At 49.4% G+C, this 15,903-nt stretch overlaps 1 protein-coding gene across 13 annotated transcripts in view; it reads left to right on the top strand.

The window, feature by feature from the left end:
• Positions 1 to 15,903, top strand: part of EIF4G3 (eukaryotic translation initiation factor 4 gamma 3) — a 147,957-nt gene that overhangs the window by 111,686 nt on the left and 20,368 nt on the right. For 12 of the 13 annotated variants that reach the window (XM_071449272.1, XM_071449271.1, XM_071449270.1 and 9 more), the window contains 9 exons: positions 1,303 to 1,460; positions 2,830 to 2,955; positions 4,019 to 4,129; positions 7,768 to 7,938; positions 8,902 to 9,099; positions 9,925 to 10,071; positions 10,741 to 10,977; positions 13,035 to 13,139; positions 14,837 to 14,969. In XM_071449272.1, coding sequence (XP_071305373.1) covers positions 1,303 to 1,460; positions 2,830 to 2,955; positions 4,019 to 4,129; positions 7,768 to 7,938; positions 8,902 to 9,099; positions 9,925 to 10,071; positions 10,741 to 10,977; positions 13,035 to 13,139; positions 14,837 to 14,969 — 1,386 coding nt within the window. The remainder of the gene's footprint in view (positions 1 to 1,302; positions 1,461 to 2,829; positions 2,956 to 4,018; positions 4,130 to 7,767; positions 7,939 to 8,901; positions 9,100 to 9,924; positions 10,072 to 10,740; positions 10,978 to 13,034; positions 13,140 to 14,836; positions 14,970 to 15,903) is intronic. The other variant, XM_071449269.1, reaches the window with a different exon arrangement.

Here is a 15,903-nt window from a genome sequence, read left to right as displayed (position 1 = left end):
TCCACATGTCCTTTCCCTCAGCTGGAAGGGTTGGATGGGTCCCTGGAAAAGCAACATACATCAGACTTGTGCAGCAGTCCTCGATTTCAGCTCTGCCCTTCTGAGAAAGGGGAATTTCTGCCTTTGGAGGAGTTGTGTGTTTGATCCCTGTCTCTTCCTGCATGGGGGATCCTTCCTGTGATGCTGCCCAGCTGCTCTTCACATTAAAACAGCTCATTGAGAGCTTTCCAGGAGAAGGAAACCACACCTAAACTGCTTCTTGTTGTGTTGGAGCTTTTCCATGGTAAATGACAGGTACAGTGGGCTGGCCAGGAATTCCAGCCAGGATCCAGCCAAACCATTTCTGCACCCCTGTATCCTGAAGCTCTGCAGAAATAAAACTGCACAAAGAGCTAAAGTTTGCACTCACTTCTGTGTATTTTCATTCCCAGTTATTAAAACCCATTGTTGCAGGAAGTCCCTGCTTGTGGCCTGTGCAGGTGGTGAGATCCCAGAGATCCAAAGCCAGGGCTCAGGGAGTGAAATAAAGGAGTAATAAATACCTGAAGGGCTGATGCATGCTGAGTAAGGCAGTCTGGCATGAGGGAGATCCAAAGGCAGCATCTCATAGAGATGTTTTCCTTCAGATAAAACATGTTTTCTTCCCTAATTTCAAACAAACTGTGTGGCTACTGCTGAAAATCCCATCTCCAGGCCACCAGAGACTGACTTTCCTTGTGCTAAAGTGGCTGGAGGTGTATGCTGTGATTTGCACCAGGCAGGGTCCTCCACACCCAAAAAGCCCCATATAAAACAGGTGGAAAGTTGGAATTCCCAGATCATGGCCTGTGGTTGTGGCTTCTCCTGTTTCTGCTTGTTATCTCCAGCCTGGGTTGTTCACAGTTCATGGTTTCACTTTTTCAGAGGGTGTTTTGGTTCCATGCTCTGCTCTCCTTGACTTCATGTTTATGACTTCCTTTTACACCAGACAAACCCCTTTAACTTCTGCATTTTCACACAGAAACAGGGAATTGTCCCCATTCTACCATATCCCACAAGAGAGCAGAAGTCAAAGTTACATACATGGGTTAGAACTGGAATTAGTGCCCAGATCTGGGTGTGGTTGGACCTGGCTCTACACTCCCTGTTGTTCACATCCCTTTAATGTTACACGCGTTGCCCTCCTCTCTCCCTTCAAAATCAAATTAAATTGAAATATCCCAGGCTGGTGCAGCAGCCTCATCCCTTTGGATTTACCAGGACCACATCTGGGTGAGCAGGGGGTTTGTTTCCTGTGACTCTCAGGGATTTCTCTCCCTATAGAGCAGTGGAAGCCCCTGGACCCAGAGGGGAAGAAGCAATACGACCGGGAGTTCCTGCTGGACATCCAGTTCATGCCTGCCTGCATCCAGAAGCCCGAGGGGCTGCCTCCCATCAGCGACGTGGTGCTCGACAAGGTGAGAGGAGAGCCCATAAAACAGGTATGTCACCCTGGTTTTTTAAGATTTTCTAAACCTTCTGATGTTGACATTCTTGTAGTGAGCTTTCTCACACACTTTCTGTAAATAACTCACTGTTTTGCATTCCTTTATGGAGGAAGAGAGAGTTGATGGACTGTTGGTTCAACCAGTGGCATTGAAGAGGTGCCACTGTCACCCTCCAATCCACTGTCACTTTTGGAAAACTATAAATGTTAGAGTCAGAAAATAAACTGTCCCTTTTTTCCTTCACCTTGAGAACGGTGGTGAACTTGTGTTCTTTTGTGTCCTATAGCGACACAGGTATGGGTAGGGTTTTGATATAAATAAAAATCCATAGTGCCTCATTCCTGATCCATTTCCATGCCAGGTTTTAGTGGAAAGTGGGAATAGTTGGTCTCATCACAAAATGCTACAGATAGAGGTGTTGGTGCCTGATGAGTGTGTACAGATGATTAAAAACTGAAGCGTTTTTGATAGTCTTTATCTAGATTAAGTTATACTAGGATGTTATTAAAATTTAAAATTACCCAGCCATGAAAAGCTGAGGATCCAAGCAAGGCTGGATGGAGAGACAGTGGCTTCTATTAGATCAATTAATTGATCTATTAGATCAATTAAAAAGTAGAGAGAAGCTTTTGGGCAAACTGGTTTTTGATCTGAAGCAGTTTCTTCACTATTTATAAGCTGATCTAATAAAAGATCTTTAAGAACTCCATTCTTGGGCAGTTTTGGGATTTCTCTCCAGCCTCATCTCAGAGCTGATTGCTGGAGGTCTGGGCTTAGTGAAACACTTGGGATTTCTGAGTGCTGACACTGAGGCCTCGTTCTGCTCTCACTGAGAGCTGGAGAGTTCCTTGGCTTTGATGGAGCCACGACAGCCTCGCTCTTGAGACTCAGGGATGTGAGTGTGCAGAAACATTTCCGCTCTGAGTTTCATACCCAGGCAAATTGTAAAATGCAGCTTTATTGCCAAAATTATTTCATCTACCTTCTACGTTCCCATGATTGTTTCTCACTGTTCTGTGTTTGAGCTTCCTGGGCTCAGTTGCCCATCCCTCACGTTGGCACAAGAGCCATTGCTTTGAGGGAAGGTGGCAGTTTCATGCTCCTGAACCAAGACAGGCCAGTGTTACTATGATTTTATCCTCCGTAATCCTTAAAATGTTACTGAGCTCCACCTATTTCTTCAATAGTCTCCTAATTTTAAATTAAATACTTATTTTTATCACGAGTGTGGATGCCTAAAACTTGAGCAGTTTGTTAAAAGCTTTAATTTGGCTGTTAAAAATGACTGTCCTGCATGAGCAGATGCTGTGTGTAGATTGCATGGCTGAGCCTTCCCTGTCTGTGTGCTCTGCTCTCGGCACAGGTCAGTCAGCCCAAGCTGCCGCTGAGGACCCTGGACCCCCGGATCCTGCCACGAGGCCCCGACTTCACGCCAGCCTTTGCTGACTTTGGGAGGCAAGCCCCCGGGGGAAGAAACGTGTCTGGAAGTGTGAGTTTACCCCAACTTGCTCATTTAAAAACTGGCCCTAACATTGATTAAGTCCTTCCTCAGGCTTTTGGGCCTCTTCCAATGCGCCGGTGGTTCTGGTTTTGTCAGGGTGAATGCAGAGGTGATGTTTGCTTGGCCGACAAAATGTGGGGGAATTGGGAACGGTTGTGGATGTTTGTCATGGGGAGCTGCTGTTTGGGAAGGGTTCATCTCTTTCCTGTTCCCTGTGTGAGAGGTGGAAGCGTTTCCACACCAGGACCCGGCAGTCACGTGCGCGGTCGCGCGTTCGTCGTACAACAGACCCGGCGTCGGCGCGTCAGCCTGGGGCTGTGCTGCAAAACACACCCACAGGGCAAAGGGATTTTACTAACAAACAAAATACAGCCAGCACCTGTGTGTTCCTGCTTTCTCTGTGCTTCCACGTGTTGCTTTGGTCACTTCATTCCTTGTTTTTCCACTTTTCCGCTGCTTTTCTCTCATTTGCCCTTCTTCTCCCTGTGTCTGGCTTTGCCCACCCTCTGAAATCCCCCTGTGAATTCTTCACTCATGCCTCTGCCATGTCTTTTCCTGGGGCACAGGTGCCCCCAGCACGCGCTGCCCCGTCAGTGCCACTGAAGGAGGACGCTGCCACCGTTAGGGGCAATCACTGATTTTCAGCTGTTGAGCAGCTTCTGCTGTGTCCATCTGGATGTGTCTAACGACACAGCCATCGTGGAGCTTTCAAATCTGCCGGTTCCAGAAGAGTTCCCTGAATCACCCCAACTTCCAAGTGTGCAGGTTTCCAGGAGTCAAACCCAGCAGTTTTGGGTCAATGTAATAGTTCTGCTTTGGGAGCAGCCTCGTGGCCGGTGCCTCAGTTCCAGGGTGCACCCCTGTGTCCTGGAGTTGCCTGGGTGCCACAGTTTCTCTTGGAGCACCAGCTGGCCCACAGAACCCGGCAAGGTCGCCGGCGTTTGCCGCGTTGGGCTGCCCTGTGGTGCCTCCCTCCTCTCCCGTCAGCGCTGAGTGTCCCGAGCCCTGCGGCGCCCGGGTAACGCCGCTGTCGCTCTTTGTCTCTCCGCAGGCCTGCAAAGTGCAGAGCACCCCTGGATTGCCCTCCCTGGCTCGGTGCGGGCCCCCATCATGCCCTCTCTTGGTCTCGCCTCACCCACCATTGAGGAACCTGCCGATAGGGGTAAGCCAAATCCCCCCCTCTCCCCCCAGACTTTGCACCTTTTTGTAGAGTTGCCTTTTTTCCCCAACACCCACCGTTGATAAAGAACGACTGGCAGAAAACTTTACAAAAAGGTGCAACCTTGTTTAAAAAAAACCGAAACAAGACTTGCGTTGTACCCCTCTAGGCAGTCTTCAGTGGTGGGTGGGACATCACCAGCTGAGGGCATGCTGGGACGTTGGCCCGAGCGGGATCCGCGAGGGTCTGCACTTTGCAGACCTGTGGAAAGGGGGAGAAAAGGTAAGTCCCGCTTACCCCGTTCATTTGGAGCATTCAGCACGTAACATACATCTTACATTTGCGCCTTTGCAGAGCAGAGCCTCTCCTTGCCTTATTCTGGAGGAGGGCTGGAAGGTGCCGTGGTTTAACCAGCCTGTCCTCGATGCCGGCGGTTGTAGGATCAGAGGGTTCTGAGCCCAGCAATGCCAGATGTTCCCTCTCGTGAGCATGGCCACCCCTGCGTGTGCGCTGCCTGTCCCCAGCCATCCCACCTCTGCACAGGCCATGCCATCAACCATCCATCCACTGCCTCTTCCTTGCCCCAGTAACGTGGAGCAGCTCAGCGCTAACCGCTTCCGGCACGTTGAGAGTCTTTTGTTTCGCTTCTTTGGCTTTTGTCTTTGTTTCCCTCTTTTTGCTTGAACGTGTTTTATGACTGTCTCTGCCACTAACCAGTGTTGTGTCGGACGGCAGCGGGGTGGAGGTGCACAGGACAGGATCCAGCTGGGAAGGCTCTTTGGTGTAGGCAGGGTTAGGTGAGCGTGGCAGGTGAGGAGATGCATGCTCGGAGATGTGGGGCTGGAGCAGACGGGTCTGTCCCTGCACAGGCTGCGTTGGCTTCGTCCTTCCTCAGAGGTGATGGAAACTGAAATCACCTCGGTTCTTGTTTCTGGAAGGAACAACCCCTCCCACCATCAAAGATCAATTTCACTGTCTGCATTCAAAGCCTCTTACAGAGGGAGAAGCACTTCCTTAATTCCTTCAATGGTTTCTAAAGTATTTTCATGACTTGTGGCCTGAGTGGGAGCACCAGGCCAGTCTATGCTGCTGTGAGTCTTTGGCTCCTCTGCAGGAGTCTTGTACCTTTGTCTTCCTGCTTTCCTTCCCCGTGTCTTCCTCTGGAAGAGAGATCATTCAGATTAATGCAGGAACACCTGGTACTTGTCCCATGCTCCAGAACCATCATTATTTACAGGAAGCCAGGCCTGAGCTCAGGCACCTCTTGAACTTGCTGTAGAAATCTGGAGCCAAAAACCCCAGACCCCTAGACCATTTCTCTTAAAATTTAGATCCATCTGTTATGTTCTTACATCTTCAAAAGATGCTTCTGTTCACTGATTGAAAACCTAATCACACAGTTTGAACTGAGTTTATTCACAGATATTAAAAACATACAGACTCAAAGTCGTCGTTGTGTTGATGCTTGAAAGATCTGGGCTCAAAGGCAGCTGGATGTGAGGAGGTGACAGGTGACACACTGGTGCTCTGTGCATCCCTCAGTTTTCCAAGGGAGTTCACCTCCCTCAGTGGTGGGTGGGTGTTTGCTGAAAAGGAACATTTGCATGGACCCGTGCCCGAGGCAGTGCCGGCCTCTGCGACTGCGTCCCCGTGTGTCACAGCCTGGTGTGTCTGGGGGTCCTCCTTGGGCAGGACATGGGGTGGCTGCAGATCACCTCTCCTTGGCTTTGCCCCTGTTCTGGGGGGGATGAGCTCAAAGGTTTGGGGTTTCAGGCACACTGCAGCCTGGCTCTGATTACAGAGCTGTCTGTGGGCAGGAGGTGTGTGCTGAGCTCTGGCACACGTGGCTGTGCCCAGTCACTTTCTGTGACATCCTTGTCTGGTCTTTCAGCTGGAGGGAAGTCTCTTCTCTCCCCGTGGGCAGCGTGGTCAGAGCCTGGGCAGCAGAGCTGTGTAACACCAGAGGTGCTGTGTGAAGGCAGGGCTGCTGTCAGGCCTTGCTGAGCCTGGTGCCGCTCAGGGCTCAGGGTGGGAGCAGAGAGGGGACACAGGGAGGGATCAGTGTCTGCTTTAGGAAGGTGTCTGACACACAGAACTCCTGAAGGCTCCCTGTGCCACTGCTGACTCCTCAGGAGTGATCAGCTGGTGTGGTTGTGCTACCAGTGGTTGGACTTGATGATCTTGGAGATCTTTTCCAAGATAAATGATTCTGTGATTACAGCATTCATGGGGCTTGTGCCCCATGCAGTTTGAATAATCTGCTGGGCTATTTCTGTGCGTGGCAGGGGATGTGAACAGGGGTCTTTGTAAACTGAGGGGAGCCCAGTGACACCCTGGCCCTTGGAGGCCTCTCCCAGGCACCACAGGGAGCAGGTCACTCCTCAGGGTGAGGTCATTGTCCTCTGACAGCATCTTCCTCTGCTGCTGTTATCCCCAACAGAGCTCCAGCACTGCTGGTGATCCTGCTCATTTGCACACATTTACCTTGTCAAAGGCAAGTGGTTCAACTCCCTCCTGCCTTTAAGAAGAATTTTGCCTTTCAGTAACCGCAAATCCAGGTTTGTGGCTTATGTATGACATAAGAGGCACCAGCCAAGAGCTCTTTCCTCCTATTCATTGAAGCTCTTCAAGTAACTGCAGTGGCCTTTTTGATGCTCGTTGAATCCATTTGTTGAACAAAGCAGTCTTTGAAATTGCCCATCTTCCATGAGTGGCTGCTGAGCAGATTAATTACTGCTGTGGGAAGTACCAGGTTTGATAATGGAGTTTTGCTGCTTTAATTTGTACCTTGAGGATGGCATTTGTGATAAATGAGTTCAGAAATGTGAAAGAGCATGGGGGAAGAGCAACCTCCCAATAGCACCTGGTACCTTTAGTCCTTAATCAGATGATGGAAAGGAGGTTTGGGGGTGTCTTGTGCCCTACCACTTGTACATGTGGTGAAAAACTCCCCAGCTGTGGCAGGTTTTGTGCTGGTTCAGGAGGAGCATCACATTACACAGGATTGCAGAGGTGCTTAGGCAGTTCCAGAGCACCCTGATTCCCTTTCTTCTGTGAAACCACCCAGAGACAAACCCAGAGTTTGTCCCACATCTGTCAGGATCCATATTTTTCAAGTGCAGGAGCTGCAGTGACACTCCTTCACTGTGTTTTACATAATTCCCATCTCAAGATGGCTTTGTTGGAAGCAATCTCCAGTAAAACAACATTTCTGGCAGAGCTGCCAGTTTATCATTGTCTAAGTGCTTGGGATGGCATGTCTGAACTACACCTGTAAGGGCTGAATTCTTCCACACCTTGCTGTGATGCCTCAGTTATGGAGTGTCTGATCCCAAGAGGCACTTTTGGCCAGTTGGGGTCAGTTCTGCCCCTGCAGCAGCACCCAGAGCGCCGCTGGGTTGTGTAGGTTGTGTAGGCAGAGTCAAACCCCATCTCTCTGTTGGGAAGAGCTGCCCAGAGGATGTGTTGGGTGTCTCCACGTTCCCTGTGAGCAGCCTGGAGCAGTGCTGGGTCAGAGGGACTCCTGGTGTCCCAGCAGGACGTGCTGGTGGTTCAGCAGTGCCGTCAGTGGGTGTTGGTGTTTGCCCTGGATGTGTTACCCAGCCTAAAGTGGGATATAACAAGGAATGTTTTTGTCCTAGTTGTTGAATGTTGGACCGAGGAGATCTCAGCCTGGCCAGAGGAGGGAGCCCAGGAAGATCATCACTGTGTGTGTGAAGGAGGATGTGCACCTGAAGAAGGCAGAGAATGCCTGGAAGCCGAGCCTGAAGAGGGAAAACCAAACTGAGGACCCAGAAAATGTCAAAACCCAGGTGAGAGCATAAACAGGTCTGAGGGTGCAGCAGCTGCCCCAGGTAATGGGAATTTGGCTTCCCTCTTGTATCAGACAGTGAAAAAGGGCAATGCATTCCAGTTGGAATCCCAGTTTTCCCCTACCTTGATGGTAATTTTTGTATGTTTATTCTTGACCTGGTGTTTAAATGCCAGTCCTGTGTATTAAGCAGAGAACACCAGACAAGCTCCTGTCTCTCTTGCAGGATTGCTTTCCTACTGCTGTTTTAGTGGAATATTTCTGTCTCCCTTCTAAAGCAAAGAGCATTACATTCCCAGCACAGAACTTGGTTTTCATCTCCTTTTAGATCACATTTCTTCCCTGAATCCTCAGCAAGACTGAGGTTCCTCTGTGAAATCCCTCAGCTGGTCGTGCCCAGCCCAGCCGTGCTGTCTGGAGCTGCCTCTGTCCTTCTCCACCTCCTCTCCTCCACAGGGCACTTGCTCTGGGAGGAGGTGTTTGTCTGGTGGTCAAGCTTGTAATTTGTAGGATAAGGTGGAATGGTCTTGAAGGACACTGGAATTCTGTTCTTGGAGCTAATGGTGGCGTTGTTGACCTCATTATCATCCTGAACGGAAAAAATAAAGTACCTTAAAAAGTGAATTATAGGAGAGGTTGATTACATCTGGCTGAAGGAGACAGAGACCACTCCCTGTTAATTTATATCTCATGGATTAAACTGATATAAAGAAGAGTATTTCTGACAGGAGGGGCTTTGTGCCTCTGTTGCACTTGGGTGTTCCCAGAGCTCCTGCCCTATAGTCTTGGTCTTTGGTAGCCAAGTGAGGACTGGGGTTGGGCTGTGCAGAAACCTGTGGTGTGTCACTCAGCTTCCCAGACATTCCTACAGGATGTCTCCATTCCCCTGTGGGAAGCATCCTGGCTCATTCCTGAATTCCCCTGTACCACCTGTGCCTGAGCTTGCGGTGTTTGTGTCCCTCAGGAGCTGTTCCGCAAGGTACGAAGCATCTTGAACAAGCTGACCCCCCAGATGTTCAACCAGCTGATGAAGCAGGTGACAGACCTGACGGTGGACACGGAGGAGAGGCTGAAGGGAGTCATTGACCTGGTTTTTGAGAAGGCCATCGACGAGCCCAGCTTCTCCGTGGCCTACGCCAACATGTGCCGCTGCCTGGTGACGGTAAGAGGTGACAGGAGCTGCCCTGACCTCAGGGGCAGCCACAGAAACTGCAGAGAGCAAAGTGGGAGCTCCTGAGTGTGAGTAGGAATAATTAATGTGGAGTTTTTTGTTGGCCATGCCCAAGGCAGAGGGATTTGCTTGGAGCAGTTGTTGGGAGTTGAGGACTCCTTGCTCCACCTGGTTGCAAGATGAGTCGTGTCTGGGAAGTTCATGGAATAGCATAGGCAGAAAAGGGAGCTTAAAGCTCTTCTCATTCCACCCCTTGCCATGGGCAGGGACAATTTCCACTATCCCAGGTTGCTCCAAGCCTCGTCCAACCTGGCCTTGGACACTTCTGGGGTGGGCAACCATGGCTGCTCTGGGCACCCTGTGCCAGGGCCTCACCACCTTTCTGTGTCTGTCAGTTCCAAGGGAGCCCAGGATGAGCCAGGCTTTGCACAGATCATTCTCAGATGCTGAATTTGGGACAAAAGAGCCCCTTTTTCCCCAGGTCCTTATTAGTCCTTCATGACATGCAGTGAAGGAATATGGCTTAAGCCTTCAGCAGAGAACAGGAGAGTTTTCAAGCAGAGGGTGCTTTTAAGTGATCATATGGATGGAAATGTAATTCATCCCCGGGCAGAGATGGTGTCAGCCAAGTTTGGAGTGTGACTTTACATCTGCAGTGTAAAACTCCACTGGAAATCCTGATGTGAGGCTTTACTTTGACAGCCTTGCAGAGCCGTGCAGCTCAACATGAAGAGCAAAATAAATTGTTATGGATGACCCCTCCTCTGTGGAGTTTATCCCTATTTCTGCTGATGTTTTTCTTCCTTCTCACTCCAGCTGAAAGTGCCCATGGCAGACAAACCTGGGAGCACAGTAAATTTCCGTAAGTTGCTGTTAAATCGCTGCCAGAAGGAATTTGAAAAGGACAAGGCTGACGATGATGTCTTTGAAAAGAAGCAGAAAGAACTCGAAGCTGCCACCACTGTAAGTGGTGTTTTTCTCCATAAGTTCTCAGAACTCCCTCACAAAATTATTTCCTTTTGAAACAGCAGTTAATTTGGGGGGATTTTGGAGTTGAGACTTTCATTCTGTCACTGTGCCTGAGTATAATAAAAAATACTTGCCTTGACAGTGGGTTTATGTCACAGACATCTTTTATGAAAAATCCTTTCCTTAGGATTTCTCCTCCTGAGAAGCTGAGAGGCCTCAGGAATAAAATGTAACCAATGGTTATCTGCTGCTGTGGAATGCAACAGGTGCAGCTGGGATTGGGCTCATGTGGTTGTTTCTAATTAATAGCCAATCACAGTCAGCTGGCTCAAACTCTCTGAGACAGAAGTTTTTGTTATCATTCTTTCCTATTCTATTCTTAGCCAGCCTTCTGATGAAATCCTTTCTTCTATTCTTTTAGTATAGTTTTAATATAATATATATCATAAAATAATAACTCAATCCTTCTGAAACATGGAGTCAGATCCTCATCTCTTCCCTCATCCTCAGAGCCCTGTGAACACGGTCACAGGTTTATCCCAGCATCTTTCTGGGCTTTAGGAGTAAAAGAGGGAACAGTGTCCATGAACATAAAACTGAATCTTTCAAGGAGTCCTGTGCCCTGGGAAGGTGGTTTTGCAGAGCTGTGTTCCTGTGTTGCAGCCAGAGGAGAAGACTCGGCTCCATGACGAGCTGGAAGAGGCCAAGGACAAAGCCCGGCGGAGATCCATCGGGAACATCAAATTCATCGGCGAGCTCTTCAAGCTGAAGATGCTGACAGAGGCCATCATGCACGACTGCGTGGTGAAGCTGCTGAAAAACCACGACGAGGAGTCCCTCGAGTGCCTTTGCCGCCTGCTCACGACCATTGGCAAGGACCTGGACTTTGAGAAGGCAAAGGTGGGGCAGGAATGGGAGTGAGGAATGAGGTTCTCTGGGCAGAGCTGGAAAAATGGGTGTGGGGTGGTTTTATTTGAAGATTTGTTTTTTCTTCAGGAATTTCCATATGGCATGAGGAAATCATCCACTCCTCTGTGGATGTTTTGTCATGACCTGGCCTTGCTCCCTGCTCTGTCATAGATTCTGTATCATTTTCAACTGTGTTCTCCAGTTGTTATTTCCAAAGATTTTATCCAAACACACAGCCCAGAAATGCTCAACGTTTCCTTTTTCCAAGTTGAATGTCCCTCTTCCTTTGTAGTTCCCAAAACATTATTATTTCCAGTTGAAGGTTTATATTCCCTACAAAAGCCACCATGAAATGTGTTGTTCAGGTTAAATCTACAGCACCCTCATTAACCAGTCCAAACCCCACCTGGGCCTCGGGGGTGCCTGTGTTTTGTGTCATCCTTGTCCCCAGATGTGCTGGGATGTGGCAGCTGTTCTGCATCCCCCTCCCCCTTTTCCAGCAAGTGTATCTGTAGCACAGAGCACTGTGCACTCCAAGAGCAGCTCTTGGCACAGACACTCTGCTGCTCCTTCACACAAACCAGCCTTGGGATGAACAACCCGAGGGTTTTGCCAGGAATCAGTGGGACTGGGCTCTGGAAACAAACGGAGCTAATTGTGTTCAGCTGCCCCGGGCAGGGAGTTCCCTCTGCACTCAGGGATCTCAGGGATTGCAGCAGATCAGTCCTGAGCCTTAGGGGAAGGAATTTCCCAGGCTGTTCTGTGAGCATTGACCAAAGCAGTGGGGTTTATCAGCAGTCCCAGGCTAACACCCGGTGCTGTGAGCACAGAACCAGCAGGATTCAGTTTCTCTGTCTGCTCTGGGAGGAAAAACAGGTCTGACTTCCAGGCTGGATGAGGCCTGGATGCTGGTTTGGTCTTTTGGAGCACTGTAAAAGCAACATTTTGGTGCTCTGCTGGTTGTGCACCCTTGAGCTGGGGCATGGCAGGGCACAGAGCAATTCCAGAGGCCTCTGTCCTGTCTTTGGGATTGGTTATTTCTGTCAATACTGAGGGAATCCTTCTTAATGGGGTAGACATTTTATTATGTGTTTTTATTGAAGCTGAACTGTTAGTCATGGTCTAATTAAAACTTCTAAACAAAGTCCATTGGAAATATTTCCCCATCATGCCTAACTTTGGAAACATTTGCTTCCAGAGCTATAACTTTCCAAGGCAAGGCCAGACACAAATTTTAATGGATTTTTTTTTTGTTTCTTTAACTACAAGGACAAGGGTTTAGCTAGATTTTAGTGGAGAGTGGGAAACATGGTAGAAAACTGCTCTGAAACTCTTGTTTGAAACAACCAGAGGCCTTAATTTGAGAAAAAGGCTTCTTAGAGCTTGGTGAGCCAAATTTAGACCTAACAAGAGCTTCTCTCCTGATCCCAATTCATGTCCTAGTGTGAACCTATTGGGATTCCACCACATCACAATTTTCTGGGTGAGGAGTTTGTGGGGTTTTTCCCCCAGCCAAGCCCATTAAACTGTTCTTGCAGAGAGACCCAGAGCTGCTGCTCAGTCTGGCCTGGCTCAGCTTGGGGGATAAACCATGGCATGGTGTGTCTTAGGCTGGTTTTGTACCCATTTTGTTTCCTGAGCCAGTTTTTTTTGGGCTGAGGTGAGCACACAGCTGATTTGGATCTTCCAAATTTGAGATATTTGATTGATATCTCAATCTGGAAGCTCAGATTGAGATATATTTTTAATGAATGTCATGTTTATTATGTACGTGCAGAGGGTGTAGATGGTTTGTGTAATTAAAAACCCAGAGAAAGTCTGTGCCTGCACAGTTGTGCCTCATCTCCTGCAGGTGCTGCCCTGTGCATCCTCAAATCCACCCTGGAGGAGTGTACAGGACCCAGCACTGCCCTCTCTGGGGAGCAGCCCTGAGTCCCTGATGTTTGTAGCCCAGAAATCCCAGAATGCAGAACCTGCTGGGTGCCCCTCCCAGGAGTGTTTTCATTTCCTCCACAACTGATGGTGCTGCTGATGTTTTTCTTGTCTAGCCCCGCATGGACCAGTATTTTAATCAGATGGAGAAGATTGTGAAAGAGAGGAAAACCTCCTCAAGGATTCGGTTCATGCTCCAGGATGTAATAGACCTAAGGCTGGTAGGTCCCAGCTCCAGGGAGTAGAAGTGTGAAATCATGGGTGGCTGCTCTGGCTTGGAAGGAACCCTCAAGGATCATCTCATTCCACCCCTGCCATGGCAGGGACACCTCCCACTGTCCCAGGCTGCTCCCAGCCCTGTCCAGCCTGGCCTTGGGCACTGCCAGGGATCCAGGGGCAGCCCCAGCTGCTCTGGGCACCCTGTGCCAGGGCCTGCCCACCCTGCCAGGGAACAATTGCTAACTCCCAATATCCCATCTGACCCTGCCCTCTGGCAGTGGGAGCCATTCCCTGTGTCCCCAGCTCTCCTGGAGCCCCTTTAGGCCCTGGAAGGGCTCTGAGCTCTCCCTTGGGGCCCTCTGTCCTGCAGGTGAGCACACCCAGCTCCCATGCCAGTCTCTCATGTTCCCTTCCCTATCCAGGCTGGATAAGCTCTCATGCAGGAGCAGGGATTCATGGCTCAAGTGGGGTGTTAGGGGGGGGATCTGTTCCCCTTCTCCCCCAGGTCTGGCTGTCCAAAGCCAGGAGATGTCTCCAGGTTGTCCTGGTGAGGTGCAGGGGGTCCCCACACTGTGCAGGTGAAGATGTGACCATGGGTGGAACAAACCTTCCCAGCAGCTGTAATTCCCCTCCAGGGGAGCTGGTTTGGGCTGTGTGGAGGCTGAAGTCACAATTTTGGCTGCAGGTAGAGATCATTACCCCAAGAGCTGTAATGAGGCTGCAGCAAGATAAGGGACAGTGTGGTCATTCCAGGGCTGGAGGGCTCTGAGCACTGCATGGCTGAAAAGACACATCAAGGAGGGAAAGTGTTTTTGGAGTGACAGCTGCTCCACTCTGCAGGATTCCTGTGTCAGCCATCACCATTCCTGGAGTGCAGAGCACTGTCTCCATTTAAAATCAGTCACTTGGTTTTTTTATTTTCATTTCTTCCCTCAAGCTTGGAGGAGAGGCTCCCACAAAGAGTATCAGTCATAAACAGAGAGTGACAGAAGCTCTTCTCTTTCCTCTGAGCCTTGAAAGAGAAGCTGGGAATGTGCAGGCTGGGGATTAATGAATTCACTCAGATCTTGGCTGCAGTCTCTGTAGCTGAGTACAAGGATCTGCTCTGGGGTGCTGGGATAACCAAGTCCATAATGTGTCCATAACCACATCCATAACCATGTCCATATAACCATGTCCATAATGTGTCCATAACCATGTCCATAACCATGTCCTTAACCACATCCATAACCATGTCCATAATGTGTCCATAACCTTGTCCATAACCATGTCCATAATGTGTCCATGTGTCCATAACCATGTCCATAATATGTCCATAACCATGTCCATAACCTTGTCCATAACCATGTCCATAATGTGTCCATAACCATGTCCATAACCTTGTCCATAACCATGTCCATATAACCATGTCCATAATGTGTCCATAACCATGTCCATAACCTTGTCCATAACCATGTCCATATAACCATGTCCATAATGTGTCCATAACCATGTCCATAACCTTGTCCATAACCATGTCCATAATGTGTCCATAACCATGTCCATCATGTGTCCCAGCTCCACAGGATTTTCTCCAGCCCCTCTAAGGCATGACAGGGGTGGGAGGATGGGGCCTCATTGCCAATATTCAAACCCCTCATGTTTGATGCTCCCCTGGAAGTTGCCCTGAGCGTGTTTGGTTTTTTTGCTTCCTCCCCAGTGCAATTGGGTGTCACGGAGGGCAGACCAGGGCCCCAAGACCATCGAGCAGATCCATAAAGAAGCCAAGATTGAAGAGCAGGAAGAACAGAGGAAGGTGCAACAACTCATGACCAAAGACAAGAGGAGACCAGGTAAAGTAAAAGCCAAGTTGGCTGCTCATTTCACATCCAGTGCCTTTAGAGGGAATTCCACATAAAAGGAAAAAAATCTGTGGGGTTTTTTTCCTAAGTGTAATGAGCAAAGGAAATTGGGTCCTTATATGGCAGAGGCTGGAAAAGGAAAGATCTGCCATGGATTGGCTGTGGGGATTTTCAGGGGCAAATCTCATGGGTGAAAATAACCAACCACAGGCCAACAGTGCTAACACATTCCATTCATGCAAACCATGTTGGATTTTGTGACAGGCTGCCAGAAATCTGTTATAACAAGTTATTACTTAGGAGTCAGATTTGCCATCAGTTCTCATGCACTGCAGAGTCTCAGTTCAAGAGAAAAACATCTCATTTCAGGAGTAACCGTGTTGTCTTCAGTTGTTAAAGCCATGAGGTGCTGACTCTGTGTGAGGGAGTGCCTTGGTGTCACCTTAAACTGCTCCTGGCCCTCAGGGCACTGTCTGAAGACAAAGTTGGAGTGACTGGGAAAATGAAGACTGGGACAGAGCAGGGCAAGGAGAGAGTAATTTTGGGGATTCTTTAGGGACTGGGGGATCCTCTAAGGATTGTCAAATGAAAGTGCTTTGAAAATAGGGTGGAAAACAAATCCATGTAGACTTTAATTATCCTAAAAGTGACACCAGGAGAAGGTGAGGAGCCTGGGAGTGCCTGAGGGGCTCTGTGTCAGACCAGCCAAGCGCTGCAGGAACTGTGGGGGGAGTGAGGGAGGCTCAGGGGAGGCTCTCACCTCACCAGCTCCTTCTGTGAGCTCCTTAACCTGCAGCACCTGCAGGAATGCAGAGAAATCCAGCCAGGAGCCATCTTCCAAAAACAGCCCCTGGAAGGAGTGAGAGCTGTTCTGTGCAGGCTGTGGTGTGAGGGCACAGGCAGGCAGGGGGAGGGAGGCTCCTGA

Source organism: Agelaius tricolor, unplaced genomic scaffold, assembly GCF_023055355.1.
Source record: "Agelaius tricolor isolate 1412-34295 unplaced genomic scaffold, bAgeTri1.0.p SCAF_28, whole genome shotgun sequence".
In the NCBI taxonomy this organism is placed as follows: domain Eukaryota; kingdom Metazoa; phylum Chordata; class Aves; order Passeriformes; family Icteridae; genus Agelaius; species Agelaius tricolor.
This window is presented reverse-complemented; position numbering and strand designations above follow the sequence as displayed.